This window comes from Marmota flaviventris, chromosome 19 (assembly GCF_047511675.1).
Source record: "Marmota flaviventris isolate mMarFla1 chromosome 19, mMarFla1.hap1, whole genome shotgun sequence".
NCBI classification, from domain to species: domain Eukaryota; kingdom Metazoa; phylum Chordata; class Mammalia; order Rodentia; family Sciuridae; genus Marmota; species Marmota flaviventris.
In genome coordinates, this window is record NC_092516.1 from 39106307 (window position 1) to 39127247 (window position 20941).

The 20941-nt window shown below is 47.6% G+C and overlaps 1 protein-coding gene across 1 annotated transcript in view; it reads right to left on the minus strand.

Annotated features, from left to right (window-relative positions):
* Window positions 1-1114: 1114 nt before the first annotated feature.
* Window positions 1115-20941, minus strand: part of Dnaaf5 (dynein axonemal assembly factor 5) — a 53090-nt gene continuing 33263 nt past the window's right edge. Inside the window, exons 9-13 of the mRNA XM_027922777.2 lie at window positions 15949-16096; window positions 12197-12347; window positions 11157-11313; window positions 8449-8640; window positions 1115-2005 (exon numbers count right to left, since the gene is read on the minus strand). Of these exons, the coding sequence (XP_027778578.2) occupies window positions 1869-2005; window positions 8449-8640; window positions 11157-11313; window positions 12197-12347; window positions 15949-16096 (785 nt within the window). The 3' untranslated portion in view covers window positions 1115-1868. The remainder of the gene's footprint in view (window positions 2006-8448; window positions 8641-11156; window positions 11314-12196; window positions 12348-15948; window positions 16097-20941) is intronic.

A 20941-nucleotide genomic window follows, 5' to 3' on the forward strand; every position in this document is an offset into this window, starting at 1 on the left:
ACATGGGTCTTTCTCCACACACACCCCTGCTGATGAGGAGCAGGTCCTGTGGATTCCCTTGATGGCCTCCCTCGAAGCACCTCTGTGACCAACAGGCCTGGAAGGCACAGCTGGCTTCGGCTGCTTTCCACCAGGCCACACCTGTACCCCAGTGTCGCTGTCTTCTCAATCAAGACCTCTGTTTATTTTTGGATGGAAGCTGATTGCTGGGGGAGGGGGGGCAGGGCCACCCCAACAGCCTCAGATTTTTTTTTTTTTTTAAGAGAGAGAGAGAGAGAGAGAGAGAGAGAATTTTTTTAATATTTATTTTTTAGTTTTCGGGGAACACAACATCTTTGTTTGTATGTGGTGCTGAGGATCGAACCCGGGCCGCACGCATGCCAGGCGAGCGCGCTACCGCTTGAGCCACATCCCCAGCCCCCAGCCTCAGATTTGAACCCCTGGATCTCATCAGGCTGCCTTGGTTATGCCATGGGGGAGGGGCTCAGGGCCTCCTGAAGGAAATGGCAGAAGACCCAGAGAACAAGGGGCCCTTGGGTGCTGGGAAAGGTCCCACCAGAGGGCACGATAGCTCCCTGCTTTATCAGTGACAGGAGCTGGGCTGCAGGGCAGTTGGGATGCAGACTTGGACAGGGTGAGTGTGGTGTCCACACCTAGAGCAGGGTCCACACACACCTCTCCAGGGCTGCAGTAACCTGACTGTGGTGCAGGGACAGACCCCTTCAAGTCCCCCCTCTCCACTCTCTCCCCAGTCTCTCCAAGGCCATCCCCCTCTCCGAGCAACCTCCAAGGCCACTTCCTTCCCAGCCTCCTCCAAGGCTCCCCTCCCCGACAGCCCCTCCAAGGCCATCCCTCCCCCCTTTCCCTACCTTCCAAGACTCCTGCCTCCCCTGCCCCTCCAAGTTCCCCCCTCCATCCCTCCTCCAGGGATATGCCTTCTCCACCCGGAGGCTCCAGCTGCCTGATACCAGAGGGGACACCACAGCCTGTGGTGGCCAGCACTCTCAGGAGCCCAGGCTGGATCACCATGAGGCTGGAATTAAAGGAACCCCAGCTGTCTGCAAAAAATGTCAATTCATTACCCAAATTCATAAAGACAGGCAGAGAAAACAACTACAATAAATAATTTAATTAAAATTCCAAACACAAAAGCATTAATGTTAATATTTGATTGTTGGAAAATACACACAGCCTTTCCCCGTGTTAACATAAACACTGGCTCATGGTAACAACACCCACTGAAACAAAATCATTTAGGCACTTGGGTGTAGAAAGTGCTGAAGAATAAAATACAATCTTTACTGCTGCTCCCCATGAGGTCTGAGGAGCTGTTCTTAACCCGGCCAGCATTACTGATGAAAACCGGTGGCCATGCACCTCCCGGGGGCAAGGTCCAGTACATTTAAAATGGGAAAACTTCCACCGATAACAGATAAGATTTCCAATTCCTTTCAGTCCGAGATAGACCCAAAGAATGATGACATTTCCTTTTAACTACTTTGGCTTATTTTTCTTCATTCTTGAATAGTTAAGAACGTGACTGGTGGGCACTTAAACAGGACAGGACTCAGGGATGCACGTGAGGTTCAGGAAAGTTAAGCGTCTGACAACTCCCTTTCCTGTGAGGTCACTGGCCTTCAATTTTAACCTTAACTCAGATGGGATTTTTGGGGCCTCTGAATAAAATGAAAATACAGAACCACCAGCATGTCACTCAGAGTGGGCCCAGAGCACCTTCTGGGAGGATGAACAGCAGGGTTGTCCTGGTGCGCTCTTCTTGCTATGGTCCTCTTGGGCTGCAGACAAGGTGTCAAGGCTGTGGATGTGGTTGGGGAGGCCAAGCTGGGTGCTGGCCCCGAAACCGGTGGTCACTGAGCGGTCGCAGCAGCCTGCATGTGCTGTAGGAGCTGCTCACAGTAGGTGGCTGAGCGGTGCTTGTGGATGACGGCCTCGGTCTCCCGTACTAGGAGGTCTGGAAACAGCACGCTGCCTTCTTTGAGGACCTCTGCAAAACAGCGAAGCCCCTTGAAGATGCCAGAAGCCAACGGCAAGCAGCCTTGTGCTCTGCACCCAAGCCCGCAGGTCAGAATGTGTGAGCATTTCGCAGGCTGATGAGGTCACAGTGTGGGCAGAAGGAACTTACAACAGTCCCCTTGGAGCTGCTGGGGAACACACAGCGGGCGTCGTTTGTGTGTCTGCAGGGCCTTGGTAGCATCTGAAGAACCTTTTTTTTTTGTTTTTGGCATTGGGCATTGAATCCAGGGGCTCTACCACTGATCTACACCCAGCCCTCCTTTTCTTATTTGAAAAATAATATTTTTATTTAAGAATCAAAATGTAATTAGTCATTTGTGATATGCTTCTTGCTCAACAGCGGGTCTAATTGGTAGAGGTATTTAGACGGTTGCTAGGATGTGAGGACAGGGAGTAGAAGGTAAAGATATCACAACAATGTTTTCAACTTTGATATTTTCTTAAGGCCTTTCCTTACCTTCTGAGTCATGAAATTATTTCACTTAGAAGTCTTTCTTCCATTTACTTCCTACCAAAATTTCTCCTTCTTTTATCTTTTCTAGTTCATATTTTTTAAAAATTTTTGTTCTTTTTAGTTATATACGACAATAAAACATATTTTGACATATTACACATACATGGAGTGTAACTTCCCATTCCTGTGGTTGTACATGATGTGGAGTTACACTGGTCGTGCATTCAGATATGAACACAGGAAAGTGATGTCCGACTCATTCTACTGTCTTTCCTATTCTGATCCCCCTCCCTTCCCTTCATCCCCCTTTGTCTAATCCAGTGAACTTCTATTCTTCCCTCCCTCCCCTTATTGTGTGTTAGCATCTGCATATCAGAGAGAACCTCTGATCCCAGCTCTTTTTATTTTGAGACAGGGTCAGTAAGTTGGTGAGGTTGGTCTTAAACTCAAGGTCTTTCTGCCTCAGTCTTCCAAGTCACTAGGATTGCTTAACAAATTGTAGGACAATGCCTACGTAAATTTAAATGTCACATGAACAATGAATTCTTGCTAGTTCATATAAATATATCCCATTGGCTGCAGTGGCCATGCCCGTAATCCCAATGATTCAGGAGGCTGAGGTAGGAGGATTGTAAGTTGGAGGCCAGCCTCAGCAATTTAGAAAGGGCGTAAGCAATTTAGTTAGAACCTATTGCAAAGTAAAAAATTTAAAAAGCTGGGGATGTAGCTTCGTGGTAGAGCACCCCTAAGTCAATCCCAAGTACCAATTAACAAACAAAAGCCACATGCTTCCCCAGCAGGTGTTTGAGCCAAATCAGTGAATGAGGTGATATTTGACAGGTGATTCCTGCTCCTGCCACTCCCATTTACTCCCAGTGGTTCTTTCCCTCCAGTGGTGGCCTCTGGGCATGGCCTCACCCTACAGACCCCCTCCAGATAAGCTACCCTCGCCACACTGACCCACCTGGAAGTATTCTTAGAAAGGTGAAGCCTTTCCACAGACAAGAGAACACTTTTTAAAGCAGTGTTACTGAAAACATATTTATTCAAATACCATTGACATTTTCTAAGCCTTGTTCTGTGCTGCAGACGAACTAGCTTGGAAATGGACACTCTCCATAAACTATCACTGATGCCAACCTTCAACACATTCTTGTTGCAGACCTACTGTGTGCCAGTGCCATGGGCACTGCAGGCAGCTGGAGTCAAGAGGGAAGCCCGTGGGCACTGGCAGTCGTGTCATGGAGAGAGGGGCCTAACTGGGCACGCAGGGCTGTGAGGGTGCGGCAGGGCTAGTGGGACTGGGTCTGTCTTGACAGGGACAGGAGGATGGGAGCCAGTGAACCCTGCCGAGCCCATGCTGCTGAGGGTGTGAGAGGATCCAAAAGGACCCTTGGGCTCTGCTCCATGGCAGCTGGACACTTACCTGGGTTCAAGAGCAGAGGCCTGCCAGAGATGTGGACCTGGGTGTGCTTGAGGTCAGGAGTGAGATCTCCAAGGGGGGGGGGGCGGTGCTCTTGGGACAGAGATGAGAAGGACAGAGAAGGCCCAGCAACAGGGGATGGTGGGTGGACACCAGCTAAGCCTAGTGCTGCCCAAGGTAAGAAAGGTCACAGAGACCACTCCTCTGGGCACCCTGCTGAAAAGGGGGGAAATGGCAGCAGGGATTCACAGAGAGAGGCAGGCAAAGGGTCTGTGCTTTGTTTTTCTACTGAGGGAGAAATAATGGAGTGTGCAGGGCAGACTTGCTCCAGTGGGCCTGGAGAGGTCAGAGGGCCTGGGGCCGTGGGGGATAGTGGCTGTGAAGAGGGCTGAGCAGGTGGCAGGCAGGGTGGGTATAAGGAGAGCAGCTCCCTGGTCGGCATGCAGCCGACTCAAGGGTGGTGGTAGATGCAGAGGCAGGCAAGCTGGGGTGAGACATGGAGAGGCTACGTCAGGATTTAGTGCCTGGGAAGGACACTGTTAAGAAGTAAAAGCCAGAGCTTCTGCCTGGGCATTGGTTACTGCTGTCGGTTAAGCAACTTCCAATTAGCCTCTACTCCCAGCTTCCTTCTGTTATCCAGAGCACTTCCATCCGGTGCCTAGATCTCTTTGGTGCTGGTATGACCCTTGTTCTTAAGACAACTCGATGCCATGACCCAGCAGCAGTTTTTGAAACATGCTCTGAGAGTCCAGGGCCCTTCAGGGATCTGTAAGTCAAAACTACATCCACAACACTCTCAGGGCGAGGGGCAGTGGCTGTGCTGAGCTGGGGGACCTGGCAGCTTCTTCCTGGTTCATTCATTATTTTTGCTAGAAACCACAGATGATGTTGACAACTAACAAATCTGGGTTCTGTGATGTGGGTATGTGGCAGAAGAGGGATGGAGGGAGTCGACCACTCCAAGGGGAACAACTGGCGGTATTTGTGGCCAAGGATAAAATTTAAGCTTTCAAGCAAGGAAACAGGATTAGAGAAACTCTGCCTTTCCCCCAGGAGCCTGGCCTCTCCTGAGATGGACACTGCTCAGCGAGAAGTGTCCACAGGGGAAGATGAGCGTGACTGTTGCTGGCATCACAAAAGCAATGTTGCTATCGTTAAGTGCAAGATGGACTGATGGACTGTAATGGGGGGAAGTACGAGGTTCCTGAGGTGTCTTCCATTTGCTGGGTAAGGAATCTCAGGAACCAGTGTCTCTCCATTGGAACCACTGGTACTATATGGTACCAGAGGGGAGGACCCACAATTATCTGAAAAGGCTTTAAAAATGCCTTTTGTGGGCTGGGGTTGTGGCTCAGCGGTACAGCGGTTGCCTCGCATGTGTGAGGCCCTGGGTTTGATCCTCAGCACCGCATATAAATAAATAAATAAATAAAAGAAAAAAAATGCCCTTTGCTACTCCAATTGAATGATAGGTGGAGGTGGGAATACATCTTTTTCCGGTTTCAGCCAAAGAACTACAGGCCCCACGGGACTGGATGCAGTGGCAGATGTGAGAATCTAGTCACCTCTGGTCAAGCTGGATGTTAGAGAGAGCTGCAAAATGTAAGGGCGCTGCTACTCTTCTGCTGTTTTGTTTTAGAAAATATGTTTCCCCAAACACAAGTTACTTGTGTTGTTACATAATGGGTTTATTGTTATGTTAGTTTTTATTTTATTTATTTTTTTAGTATCAGGGATTGACCCTGGGAGTGTCCTACCAATGAGCTAATCCCCAGCCCTTTAAAAAAAATTTTTTTTTTTTTAAATTTTGAGATAGGGTCTGGCTAAGTTGTCCAGAGGGCCTTGAACTTATGATCCTTCTGCCTTAGCCTTCAGAGTTACTGGGATCATAGGCATGCGCCACCACTCCCAGTTACTGTTATTACTGTTATTTTAAACGAATTAACAATTACTAAAAAATTTCTCAACTTTTATTTCCTCATTATTGAAGGCCTTTGATATAATTCAGTACCCATTCATGATTAAAAAAACTGAAGAAACTGGGGTCAGACAGAACCTACCTCAATATCATAAAGCAATCTAGGAAAAACCCAAAGCAAATGTCACAGAAAAACAGGAAGCATTTCTTTTAAAATCTGGTACAAGACAAGAATGTCCACTGTCACCACTCCTGTTTAACACTGTGCCAGAAACTCTAGCCAGAACAATTAGGCAACCGAAGGAAATAAAAGCGATAGGAATAGGAAAGGAAAAAGTCACGTCATCGCTGTTTGAAGATGGTATGATTCTGTACCTAGAAGATCTAAAGAACTTCACCAAAAGACGCCGGAGCTAATAAACAAATTTACAAAGTAACAGGTTACAAAATCAACATACGAAAATCAACCACTTTCCTATATACCAACAACAAATCTTCTGAGAAAGAAATCAGGAAAACATTTCCATTCACAATAGCCTCAAAAAAATAAAACACCTAGGAATAAATCTAACCAAGGAGGTGAAAGACTTCTCTATTACTACAGACTTCTCTATAACTGAAAACTAAAGAACACTGAAAAGAGAAATTGAAGAAGACCTCAGAAGATGGAAAGGCCTCTTATGTTCACGGACAGGCAGAATTCATATTATTAAAATGACCATACTACTAAAAGCAATACACAGATTCAATGTAGTCCCCATCAAAATATCAATGACATGCTTCACAGAACTAGACGAAACAGTCCTAAAATTCATTTGGAAGAATAAAACCCAGATAGCCAAAGCAATTAAGCCAAAAAAAGCAGTGCTGGAGGCATCACGATGCCCGACTTCAAGTTACACTGCAGAGTTAGAGTGACAAAAATGGCACTGTTACCAACAGAGAAACAGACATGTTCTACCCTGTACAGTGGGACAGAATCGAAGACACAGAGACACTCCCACACAACCACAGTCATCCAATCCTTGACAAAGGTGCCAAAAACGTACACTGGAGAAAAGACAGCCTTTTAAAAACAAATGGTGCTGGGACAGCTGGTTATCCAAATGTAGAAGAAAGAAACTAGACCCTTACCTCTCACTCTGCACAAAAATCAATTCAAAACAAATCAGAGATCTTAGAATTAGATTAGAAACTAGAAGAAAACATAGGGTCGACATTCCAGCATATAGGCACAGGCAACAACTTTCTCCATATGACCCACAAAGCTCAGGATATAGTGCCAAGAGTTAATAAATGGGATGACATTAAAGGACAAAGCTTTTGCACAGCAAAGGAAACAATTAGGAATGTAAAAGGAGAACTCACAGAATGGGAGAAAATCTTTGCCAGCTATTCTTCTCACAGAGAATTCGTATCTAAAATATATAAAGAACTCCAAAAAACCCCAACCCTCCCCCCAAAAAAAACCCCTTTACACCAAAAATCAAATAACCAAATTAATAAAATAGGCAAACAAATTAAAGACACTTTTTAAAAGAAGAAATACAAGGGCCATCAAATATATGAAAAAATGTTCAACATCATTAGCAATTAGTGAAATGCAAATCAAAACTACACTGAAATTTCATCTCACACGCCAGAATGGCAGTTATCAAGAATATTAACAATAATAAATGTTGGAAAGAATGTGGAGAAAAAGGAACACTTTTTAAATTTCTTAATTTTTATTTTTTAACTGTAGATGGACACAGTAGCTTTATTTATTCATTTTTATGTGGTGCTGAGGATTGAACCTAGTGCTTCACATGTGCTAGGCAACTGAGCCACAACCCCAGCCCAAAAGAACACTTTTATATTGTTGGTGGGATTGTAAATTAGTACAACCACTATGGAAATCAGTATGGAGGCTCCTCAAAAGGACAGACATGGAACCACCATATGACCCAGCTATACTCACTTCTTGGTATTTATCCTAAAGAATTAAAGATCATCACACTACAGTGACACATGCATACTCATGTTTATAGCAGCAATAATTCATAGTAGCCAAACTAAGGAACCAGCCTAGAAGTCCATCAACAGATGAATGGATGAAGAAAATGTGGTATCTATACACAACAGAGTTTTATTCAGGCATAAAGAAAAATGAAATTATATAATTTGCAAGAAAATAAATGTAACTAGAGACCATTATGTTATGTGAAGTAAGTCAAACTCAGGTCAAGGGTCATGTTTTTTCTCATATGTTAAAAATATACAAGGAAAAGGAAAAGAAAGGTGGGGACAGAGTTCATGAAAATCAAAGGGAGATCAGCAGAGGAGAGGGACCAAGGAGTAAGAGGTGGGGAGGGCAGAAGGAATGCTGGAGACGATGTTGGCCGGATTACGTGGTCATCTTGTGTACTGTGCTAGTGTACAAATTTATAACAACAAATCCCATCCGTATGCACTTATTACAGTGCACCAACAAAAAAAGGGGGAAACAATTTTCTCAACTTTAATTCCTACGATGATATCAGCACTAAAATCACAGAGACAAAGCTGGGAGGGACAGTCACAGTCTCCTGAGTGCAGCTGCTGCCCCTGGTGTGTGCAGACATCGGGCCATTAGCTTACCTAAGACTGCGTCCTGGATGGTGTGCTCGGGGTCATCCAGGTGCACGAGGAGCTCCCGGTATAGGTACTGAATGCTGCTCTGATAGTAGGCTTTCCCCTCGGAGCTCTGTATGCACTGCAGCCAGGTGAGCAAGGTGGAGGCCGCTGTCAGCCTCACTTCAGTGGACACGTCATCCAGGCGCTTCAAGAGCTCTAGGAGGAGCGGCCCAGACAGGAGTGAGAGGGTGCAAGCCGACACTTTGGGTGCAAAGATCCAGTAACAATATTTAACCCACAAACTGGAGGCACTTGCCCTTAGGTCCCACGAACCCATACCTTGAGGGAGACACCAGGCATTCAAGCTCTGAAGCCGAGGCACTCTGTGCTGGCCTGGGCCTAGGTTGTACTGTCTTCTAAGAGCCTGTCTGCAGGCTGGGCAGCTCCACCCTGCCCAGCCGCTGTGCCCAGAGGGTACAAGATGTCGATCACATACAGGCCTCCCAGGCTGGCTGCCCATCTTTCCCAGCCAGCAGCTGGCAGGGGGTTGGGTTGCTGACACTTCCTCTCACCACTGTCGCCTCTGGATAGGGTCGAGGCAGTGACAGTGATGGCTCCGAGTTTGTTTCTACTGGCCATTGTGACCAGGCCACTCTGCCCCCCAAGACAGAACAATCTTTCCTGATGAGTGAAACGTTCAAAGTAAGAGATTAAGATTTTTAACCACATCTATACTTTTCCCCATGATCTTAAGAAAACCTTTGGCATCTGGATGATTGGTATGGGTAGGAGGAGAAGGTGCTGGTGGGAGAGGCACACAGGTTGAATGTGTCCTCTATCCTGCATGGAAGGCATGGAAAATATCCAAAGTTCAGGGTGTCCCATAAAGAGGGGCCTCTGGCTTCCTCATGAGAGACACCTATGTGCTCCCACAGGTGCTGGGCATCTGCTGTAAACTGTGCAGAAGACGCACATTTGCACATCTTAAGGACTAGCACAGGGGAGAAAACTGCCCCAGGCACACAGCATGATGTCCACACATTCTGCGAGGCAAGCACATCACCCTGGCTTCTCAGGATGAGGAATCAAGTGAGAGTCAGGATGTGTGCATGGCAGCCAGGGCACAGAGTCAAGTGCAAAGGCACACTCCTCCAGGTCTATGAGTGCCCGGGCCAAGTCCAGATCCCATGGGGCTGGTGCTTCCTCATGTAAACTCTGTAGCTGCGGAGAGAAGAGGCTGCCTGCAAGTTCCCTTCTGTCACAGCTGCAACGTAACTGATGGAATTGACACCTCCTGTCAGGGCTGGTCCTGCTATTCCCATTCATCACAGTGGGTCAAGGTGTCCCTCCGTCTCTGGGCAAGTAGGCAACAGTTCTTTCAACATATCACCTTAAGAGCACAGAAGGGCACTGAGAGGTATAGGAACCTTCTGAATTCTTTTGTCATGAAAATAACCACACCTCTGCTGTAAACTGCAGGACAAACCCCAACACGTGCAGTCTCCTCCTGGCTTTTCTTTTTAAAAGCAAACAAGCGACCAGACTGACCCGGGCAGTCAGCAAGTCACACTGGCCAAGCCTGCCCCAAAATAGAATCCTAAAGACTGTTGGTGGGAACAAAACGTCTGTTCCAACAAAAATAAAACAAAAACTTTAAAAAAGCAAAGCTGAGAGAAGAGGTGAGAGGGCTCTGGACTTCAATTTTCTTCAGGAGGCACAAGTGTCTGTCCTGCAGCGGGACTGAGAGTCTGCAGAGGGCTGAGCACTCCTGTCTCTCCCGGGTGCCTCCCAACTCCTCTCAGGCCACACCTCACCTTCTCTTCCACGCCTTCAACGTACTAAGCTTTAAATTCCAGGACTTATTTTCATTTACAGACATCTTTGAAGATCATCTTTTGGAAATTAAGTGTGTGGGTGCTCCCATTTTAAGAAATAAGCAACAACAGACAAGCATTTTTCCAGAGCTTCCTGGGTTTTTTTTTTTTTTGGTGCTGGGGATGAACTCAGGGCCTTGTGCAGGCTAAGCAGGTGCTCTCCCACTGAGCCCCACCCCAGCCCCTACTGGTTCTTTTCACATCACCTGGCTGCTCTTTATTCCTGCTTGCCTTCTGTTTTCTCTGGTGTTTTTAATGGATGGCACTCTCTTAGCTTTTGATGACAGAATGTGAGGCAGGCCCATAACCTACCTGCCCATCGCTCTGGGGCTGGCCTTCTCTGTTCTTCTGCCACTGTATATACAAGCTCCCCCTGAGCCACTGAATTTCCTTCTGAGTTCCTGGTTTGGTTCAGCACATCCTTTTCTTGGTGGCTCCTAACTGACCACCTGGCTCCCACCCCTCCTGCATGTCTCAGTCTGGGATGTCTGTTCTGTCCCTGTCTGCTGCACAGGTCTGGCTTCGGCATAGGGGCACGCTCTCCAGTGTACTGTGAAGGAAGTTGTCCTGGATTTTATTTTCACAGTGAGGGCGTGGCCACAGCACCCGCCAGAGCAGGGGTCCCTGCTACCCTTATGGTCATGTGCCCTGGCTGAGGTGGACATGGAGTTTTGTCCTCCCTGCCCTCACTCTGGTCCAGAATGTCCACCTTCCTCCCATGTTCTACTCACTGGGTGTTTTATATCTGTCAATGCTGGATCTGACTTGTAGAACCAACTCAGCCAGAAGTCAAAGAGTGCTTGACAGTATTTTGCCGGCAAATGGGAAAACAACATGCTTTGATGAACAGTGTCCTACCTGGATAAATCTTGATGAGCTTATCTGGATCCATTGTGTCACCAGCTGTCTTTAAAAATGTGTTCAGGACACGGCAGGAAATAAGCCGGGTGGTCTGGGCGTCCTCCTCCAGGGTGGCCAGCACCTGTGGCATCAGTGCTTCCTGCACTTCCTGCATCTGCAACCGGCCAGGGTGTGAGGGGATGCCTGGAAGGTGTCCTGCCCATCAGAACACTACTTGGCGCCCCTGCCCGTAGAGCAGTTGCCAAATCACAGACATCGTGCAGTCTGAAGAGCTATTTTGAAAGTTATACTTGGAAGTAGACTTGATTTTAAAACTTGCATAACTTGAATATTTTTTATTTTTTAACATATTTATTTTTTAGTTCTAGGTGGACACAATATCTTTATTTTTTTATTTTTATATTTTATGTGGTGCTGAGGTTGAACCCAGTGCCTCATGCATGTTAGGCGAGCACTCTACCACTGAGCCACAACCCGTGGGCCAACATTTTTTATTTTAATGTGGCCAGCTGACTCTTAGCAAGGCCCAAATCCTACTACGCAGTGCTGTGCAGGTCCAGCAGCATCTGGAGCATTAGCTTGAGTGGCAGTCCTCCCATGTGCCAGGAGGGGGCGCTCGCATACTATAGGTGCCCAGCACAAAGGCCTTGAGGAGGATAAGACATTCACAAGGCCTGGCAGGAAGCCATGGTTTTCTGCCTTGCTGATCCCTGCACAAGTTGGACATGCTAACAAGCAGAGCAGAAAGCCTGAGGCCTGTCTCCATTCAGGGACCCTGCTGTTAAATTCTTAGTCTTGTAAAGAATATTCAATAAATAAACCAAGAGGAGGAGACCAAATCCTTGCCAGGCCCCCAGGTTACTCGAGGGCACAAAGCCTGTGGCCCCAACCCGCCAGCCCCCAGGTACAGCCCTCTGTGCATTCTCTCACTCCTTGTAAGAAAAGCATTGTGCTGGCCCCATGCATCCCCAAGTGAGGCCCCAGGTTTCCCACTGCAGGTTTCCTTCTCATACCCAGACACGTCAGGCTGTCCCTACCTGTGTGGCTGACAGGATGTCGCTGCTGGTGAGCGCCCACAGACAGGACACGGCAGCTGTGCGAATGGCTGCAGCTGTTCTCCCTGCTCTCCACTGCAGATTGGGAGCCAGGATGTCCTTCAGCACCATCTCCAGGTAGCCGTGGAACTGCCTGGAGCCAAAGCACGAAGGTGGGTGAGGGAGAGGCAGATGGATCCACGCCAAAGAAAGCACTTTAATTTGGGAAATGCATTGGGCTCAAAGAGCCAACAGGAAGCATTGGAAGTGACACCCACGGGAGAACTTCCATTCCTGGGGAGGAGGTGGCCGAGGGCTAGGCTGCTTCTCCAGTGGAAGAGGGAGCTGCTGCCCAGCCACCAGGGAGAATCACAGTGGGCATGGCAGGGCTGCTCTTCCAAGGACTCTGGTGGCCTCTTCTTGGACCAGTGGTAGGTCCTGGTTTTCGGGGGAACTCTACAGCCTGAGGATGTGTTTCAGTCTCTTTAAAACCAGGGGCTGCAGCTCCAGTGGCTTCACGGAAAAGGCCTGAGCTACCTTGACCCCTGCCACAGCAGCTCCCCAGCCCAGCAGACTCACATCCATCTGTGTTCACTTTTCGGAAATTGGCCAATGGGTTCCTTCGACCACGCAACACTCCACCTCAGCAAGGGCAGCAGCTGTGGGGCCGCCAGGCTTCAGGGAGGGAAGAAGCTCCTGCCAAGAGCCAGGGTGGCTTCATTCTACTGGTGGCCAACTAGTTCCCTGAGCTGTCAGGACAAACAATACAGAACCCAGCCTGTGCACTTTCACCTCAGCTCTAGCTCTGCATTTGCACGCCTGAGTGCCCTGATAAAATGGCAGAAGCCTCACATATCCTGCTGGTTCCTGCACCTGCAGGCCCCTCCTGACAGGTCCTGTCTCCAGTACCAGCTGTGCCAGTGAGAGACCACCCCACATGCGTGGCCCTCTCTTTTGAAGGCTCCAGGTGCTTGCCCCCAGCAGGGCTTTAGGGCCAGGAGGGAGGTGGACAAGCAAACCTGGAGGGGGATGCAGCTGCATGTCTGCATCCATGTGTTTTAATTTTTAAGCACAGAGCCGTCATGTCCTGCAGTGATTCATAAGAGGACTTCTTGGAATGACCAAGCGCCCTGCACCTGTTTCCGAGATGGTTCAGGTAAAAGTGCCCTCAAAAAGTTGTGGGCTTGGGGCTGAGGATGTGGCTCAAGTGGTAGCGCGCTCGCCTGGCATGCGTGCGGCCCAGGTTCGATCCTCAGCACCACATACAAACAAAGATGTTGTGTCTGCCAAAAACTGAAAAATAAATATTAAAAAATTCTCTCTCTCTCTTTAAAAAAAAAAAAAAAGAAAAGTTGTGGGCTTAAACGTGAGGGTGAGTACTGAGTGCTGGCTGGACCCTGGCCCTCAGGATGGCTGTAGTCACATGGTTCCAGGAGACCCTGCCATAGGCACCATTAAAACAAAGGGAGTAAGAAAACGACAAATTCCTTTGAAATAGGAGTACTGTAAAGATGCACACCAGGTCCTGCTATCATTAAGACATGTCCGAGGGGGCTGGAGATGTGGCTCAAGTGGTGGCGCGCTCGCCTGGCATGCGTGCAGCCCGGGTTCGATCCTCAGCACCACATACAAAGATGTAACTAAAAAAAAAAAAAAAAAAAAAGACACGCCCGAGTGACACATCCAAGAGGTCCCTTCAAAACAGAGGACCCTGCTCTGCCAAGAGGCCTAATGGAATGGGATAAGGCCCCAAAGATCACACACATTACCTTCCCTGGCAGCAATTTTTAAAAAAATATTTATTTTTTAGTTTTCGGTGGACACAACATCTTTATTTTATTTGTATGTGGTGCTGAGGATCGAACCCAGTGCCCCGCGCATGCCAGGCGAGCACACTACTGCTTGAGCCACATCCCCAGTCCCCTGGCAGCAATTTTTAATTAAATCTTTTACTCTCAGGTTGGCAAAATGTTCCCAGTTCACAACCAATGAGGACTGGAGTGAATGGTGGCAGCCCGGGATATGTTCCTGCACCAGCTCCTCCCCACATCACCTCTCAGATGCTCTGGCGAGAGCAGGAAACTGTGAGGAGGAGGCAAACAGGAGTGAAGACAAGCATCCCTTGGCAGGTCACTCCACAGGCCACTCTAGGAGGGAAGGCCCTGTCACAACCAGGCCTGCAGGGAGCCTGCCAGCCACAGGAGCCAGGGGCCTGCATAGGACGAGCATGCTGGGCTGGCAGCTGGTACGCATCCTACTCTGGAAAGGGACGTGCTCTCTAGATACACCCAAAGATAGCATACCCGGACACGAGGCAGTCCTGCCCAGACATCCCTCGCTGTTGCTTTGGGGTTTCTGGTAGATATAAGGAGGTCCTGGGAGCCCTTTAACAGTCCATGTGTGTCCTGAACCTGAACCTCCCGGTCACCTTCAGGTGCTGCTATCTGTTCTCTGAGGTGCTCGGCAGTTGCTGACAGCGACCCCACAGCCAGCAGTGGCTCCTCCCCACAGTCCAGTCATGTCAACTAGACATGTCCTATTACGTTATGATCCCCAGGTAAAAAGCAAACGACATCGTGTTTTAAATCTTTCCTTTACCAGAACAACTGTACTTTGAATAATCTGTTCTCCTGATGCCAATCTCCTTCCATGAGGAGCCCTTAGTGCATCTCTGGAATGCTGGGCTCATGGGCTTAACTGTGCTCATTGCTGTTCTTCTAGATAAACGGTGGAGTGTGGAGAGGCCACGGCCTGGCCAGTCCTCATGGTTGTGCTGCCTCCCTGTCAACCACGTGTGTGTCTGCCTGCTTGTGGCTGGCTGCCAAGGAGCTCATTAATGCCATTTTATGGACCCTTCTAGCCCTGAGGTTTTTGCAGACAAGCAGGAAACAAAATTTCCTGACGGCTGGCCAGAGGCCCAATAGCAGAGAGGAGATTAGGGTTGCAATCAAAGAGAAGTGTGAATGACTAAACTATTTCCATAGGAAACTTTACAGTTGTGGCTACACTCTGCATAGACTGGCTTGTTCCCTGGCAGGGGAGAAGTCAGGTGTCAACAGCCAAAACACTCAGGTCTCCATCTGTGAGACCCAGGCGCATAGGCCCCACCGCCTCTCCTACCTGCTCCTGGTCAACTGGGGTGGTGCCCAGTGTGACTGTGGACACTCTGACTTACAAAGGAGGACAAGCAGCCTGGTAGTGGCTGGCCTTATCCCCAGGTCTCTCCCACTTCAGAGTGACCTTGGGATCTGAAGCTGCTCCTCCTCCAGATACTGGTTCTCCTTCTCCATGGTCTTTGTCTGCCCTTTTCTTACTTCAAAGCCGTAGAGTAGAGGCCCTTTCTGTTTTAATGCTTACCTAAAAGTTCTTTAGATAACGGGGGACTATGTCTAACTCTAACCATCGACAGTGATTCAATCAGTTCTTTGTTAGGTTTGAAAGGTACCAAAAAGCTTTTAAAATGGAGAACAGCTAATATATAAACCATTAATAGTTAATGTTCCCTAAAACTTTTTCATTCAATGGAATTTTAATGACCACACTAAAACCACTTTGATTTAGTGTCTCAGTGTTTCTCTGCTGTGCACTACTGTCCCGATCTTGTTGTTTACCCAGTGAGGAAAAACCCAGGGCCTCAGGTCACCAAGAAGCTCAGGGGTGGCCTCAAGCTCCCACCTTAGACCTCAGGGGGAGCGTGCCCTGTAGTGTGGAGATGGGCCCTAGCTGGGCTCTGCACCAACCTGGAACCAACCTACCCCTGTGAGTCAATGGTGTCCTTGGGTCTTAGCAGCACTGAGGAGAGGACAGAGAAGAGCTTCAGGCGCATGTGTGGGTCTTTGGCAGGTTGCAGACAGGCCCGTAGGGTGGGGACCACGTGTTGCAGCGCTTCTCCAACAGCAGGGCCTGTAAGACAGACAGACGGGGCTATGGCAAGCTGTAGCCATCCCTGTGACGGGGGGCCTGGCTGAGAAGGAAAGAGACCCAGGAGCACGTGAGCTTAGGAAAGGCCTGCTGTGGCTCATATCACAAGAAAAAGAAAGATTGACCAGAATCATTAAATACATGTACACCCATATATGCATACTTCCCATACCATGAGGAGACTTCACATATAGGTTGGCATTTGATCTGAAAGCTCACTGAATTACGGCCCCAAAGAAACAATCTCTGCTGTCACACTGACTGATGTAAACATGGGCCACCTAGAAAATTCTTCACTGTCCCATGCCAACAAACAGAACTTCATAGTTCAGAACGAATACAAGTTTCTCGAGCCTGTATTCTCTTCAACATTTTTTTTTGCTAATTCTGTGATAAATTAGAGAACAAGCCAAGTGATTTAAACTTTTGCTCCTTTAAGATTCAGCATCTCAAATCCCAGCGCTGTCTAAGCCTGCGAGACGGAAACAGGGAAACCCGGTGCGGAGGGCTCATTCATCCCCGGAAGCCATGTACAAATGCTACCAAGATGTTGGAAAAAGGAACTGATGTACTAAGGAGTGGGATCCCCAAAGTATAGGTAGGCACCAGGGGTTTGCTCAGCACAGCATGGGTAAGGGCCAGAGGTTTGCTCAGACTCTGTCAACTCTGAACAAGTGACAAATGTCTCAAAATGTTCGGATGAGAGAAGGAGAGAGAACATTCAGGGTAAATACCAATCTCCCAAGACTGAAGTTCTGTTCACAAAAAGTAGAGGGACAAGACGCACAAAGGAAAGTGTAAGCCTCAATGGATGCCTTTGGCCTCCCTCTTGCAAACAGTTTTATCTTGAGCATTTTATCAGCTATTCTTTACAAATTGAAACCCAACAAATTCTTATTTATATCTAAAGTCTAGGTCAAACACATACTAACAAAAATAAAGAGGGAAAAAAAAATCCTAAAAAATGCAGGTATCTGTCCTTTCTTAGGTATAAAGATGGGTGACTTTAAGCACCTAGTGAAGAGCTCTTGATACTCACACAACACTATGCTAGACTTGACTTTGGGAAGAGAATGTCAACTTTTGCAATGGCAGGTGTGGACCTGCAGAGCCAGCATCCACAGGGGCTGGGCATCCACATAGCAGTGGAGCTTCTGGGGTGCCACTCCAGAACATGGCTGGCATTGTGTGGATCAGAAAGTGTTTGGATAAAGGTTATTAAACGCACAACTTACACAAAAACGCTTCGGTAAGTTAAAAAGTCACTACATGCAAAACCAGGAGGTAGCACTTTCCTGAGAAGCTTCTGCCATCTGTGGGTCTGCCTTCAGGGTCAGTCAGTGGGCAGGGGAGCAGAGGCTAGGCTGTTTCCAGCGCAGCCTCACGCTCTCTTTAGGACACGGAAACAGCACGACAGCCACTGATAGACAGTTGCCACACCCAGGGAAGCAGCCCTGGCCATGGCCTTTTAAGTCAGGAGAGCCGACACTGCTGTTTGGGAACTGCCTTTTCAAATGGAAGGCCCAGGCGTTCAACAGACAGTAAGTCCAGGATTCCTGGCGACCGGGGTGAGGGGTGTGGAGCTGCAGCCTGACCCTGTACCTCTGGCTGTTGATCCTTGGACACATCCCCGGACTCCTGCTCTCTGTATGATGTATGAAAACGTTTGTGCAGTGCTATCTGATATCATCACAGCCCCTGATGGTGTGACAGAGAGGACAGGGCCTTAGCACGGACCCTAAGAGTCCCCCTTGATCGTTCATGTCTAAGTCTCAAAAAATCATAATGGGACAGATCCCAGTGGCTGCACTGTGTCTCAAGCACACACACCTCTTGCCAGCACAGGGCAGTCCAAAAGCTTGAAGCTCAGTGGGTGGTGGGGGTGTGGTGGGAAGGCTCTGGACCTGAGACCAGTCTGAAAGAACAGTCCACCCACTGACCCTCTACGTGCGACTAGACCTGGCAGAGCTGGAGGCCACTAGGGGATCATGAAGTTTACCTGGGTCCTCATCTTCCCACCCTGGGAGGCTGATGCGGGGTTGGGGCAGGTGTCGTCTCCTGTTTGAGCATTTACTCAGGCAGACTCTCTAGGGACCTAGGTGAAGGGCCTTACTGCCATAAGATGACACTATTTCTGCCTTTCTGACTCTTAATTGGAAACAAACTACCTTTGCTGGCCTAAATACAAAGTGAGCATAATGTCCCTGGGTCCTGGCATGGTTGCTGGAGTATGGGGAGAAGGGCCACGTGGCCCCCCAGGATGATACCCCAGGGCTGCGGCTCAGGTGGTACTTGTGAGGCAGTTCCTTGGGTTTTAAGAATGTTAAAAGGGACAAAACCCAAAGGCAGAAAGGGCCTCAGGACCCTTGCCTTGCTGGTGCTCGCTCCCCTTGCCAGGGGCACACTGCTGCCCTTGTCCTTCCCTCTCCTCCTGTCACACTGCCCTGCTCCATGGGGCTCTGATGGTGGCCAGGCTCTTCTCCTGGGGGAATGACCTTATACTCTCAACTTCATGCTAGGTATTTGGATCATTTCCAATTCCTACTAGCACTTCATGCCCTGTTGAATATTTTGGGTACAAAGCTGTTTCCACAGTTCGGATCAATTCTCCCAATGTGCCTGCTGAGCCAGCGTGGATACCCTCATTGCCCCAGCTGCCCTTCATAAGGACTGCCTGCTCCACTGCCTGCCACATCCCAGGCACTGAGCTGATGACACGGGGACAGCCTTGTTATTTTTGGTCAAATTCGATAGATGGATTTGCAACTTGTATTTCTTTATTACCAGGAACGCTGACAACTCTCTGCTCTGGCCACACACCAATGCTCTCCCATGGCCGGAACGTCCTGCCTGCAGTGTGGGTCTGTGCTGTCCTCAGCTCCTGTGAGTCCCACACCACACAGGCCTGATGCTGGAGTTTACTGTGACACCTCCTCTTTTATTTGCTTCATATAAAGGCATAGTTGTACCTATTTCTTTTCTTTATAGCCTCACTTTCTGGAAGTTTTAAATGTTTTATAACTAAAAGGCTGTCCTCTCATAGGACTTTTTAAAAAAAATGATTCTTTTTCTTTAAAAAAAATTGTAGTTGTGGGCTGGGGATGTGGCTCAAGCGGTAACGCGCTCACCTGGCATACGCGGGGCGCTGGGTTCGATCCTCAGCACCACATAAAGATAAAATAAAGATGTTGTGTCCACCAAAAACTAAAAAATAAATATTAAAAAATTATCTCTCTCTTAGAAAAAATTGTAGTTGTAGGACAGCATGCCTTTATTTTTATTTATTTTTTTATGCAGTGGTAAGAATCGAACCAGTGCCTCACACGTGTTAGGCAAGTGCTCTACCACCAAGCTACAGCCCCAGCCCCTCTCACAGGACTTTTATAACTAAGAAAAAATTTTACATCTCTCTTATTAATTGATTGATAGATAGATACTAGGGATTGAATCTAGTGGTGCTTTACCATTTACCAGCCCCCACCCCTTTTCTTTTTAGAGAGGGTTTCACTAAGTTACTTAGGGCTTCTCTAATTTTCTGAGGCTGGCCTTGAACTTGTAATCCTCCTGCCTCAGCCTACTGAGTAACTGGAATTATAGGCATGTACCACCACACCCAGATTACAAAAATCTCTCATATTTAAAAAACTATTCTAATCCTTTTGCTTTCTCCATTCATTACAGTAGTATATGCTCATCATAGAAAACTTGGAAATAAAACAGAGAAGAATGCAAAAATAATCCATACTGCCTAGATACTGTGTTGGAAATGTATCCTATTTTGAGATTTTTTTTTTGTTCTTTTTGTTATTGATTTTAATCAACTAATTTGGGCTGGGGATGTGGCTCAAGCGGTAGTGCGCTCGCCTGGCATGTGTGGGATGCTGGGTTTGATCCTCAACACCACATAAAAATAAAATAAAGATAGTGTGTCCACCTAAAAAAAAAAAAAAAAAACTAAAAAATAAATACTTAAAAAAAATCAAATTATTTTACAGTAGAATGCATTTTGACATATAGTACACAAATGAAACACAACTCTTCATTCCTCTGGCTGTACAGGGTTCAGAGTCACTCTACCAGTATAATAATATACTGGTATATAATATAATAATATATTATACAAATATAATAAGTATAATATAATAATGTGCTCTACCAGCACATAACTGACACAGAATAACTCTGGACAAATGCACACACAAATGCACAGCAGAGGCTCGGAAAAATACAGCTGGAATCACCGAATCAGTTTCAATGATGATTTGGGGCTTAACATATTGCTAAGTGTCCTGTCTTTTGGTGTTATGATATGAGATGTACACTCAAATTTATTTTGCAAGTTGTTAATCAGTTATGCCAACACCATAAGAAATATTTTCAAATGGAAATAGAACCAAGGGAAATAGCCTCAGGTCCTGGCTTTCCTGCTAACTGCTGGTAAGGCTGTCTCTGAGGGTGTGCTCACCTAGCATTCTGATCTCTGCATCCTGGAGTAATCTGATATGTGAGTTCCTTTTGGGTGATAGTCAGCAAAACGTGAAATTACATAGACAAGGCCTCTGGGGTCCCAGCATGTGGGGAGGGGCTGGATGCTGCCTAGGCTTACACCTCAGTCTGTCAGCTAGGACTCTGGGTCAGTCACCGGAGTTCCCTGTGCCTCTCCAGAGACAAGAACACAACAGGCTGATGTTTGAAGTAACTGGAGCAGTGTCTGGCATGAGTGTCAATGCTGTCACGACCTTACTCTTTCTACTTTCTTTTCTACTTAGAGATAATTTTGCACATAACTGACAAAGAATAATTCTGGACTTCTTTCTAGGCCTTGGA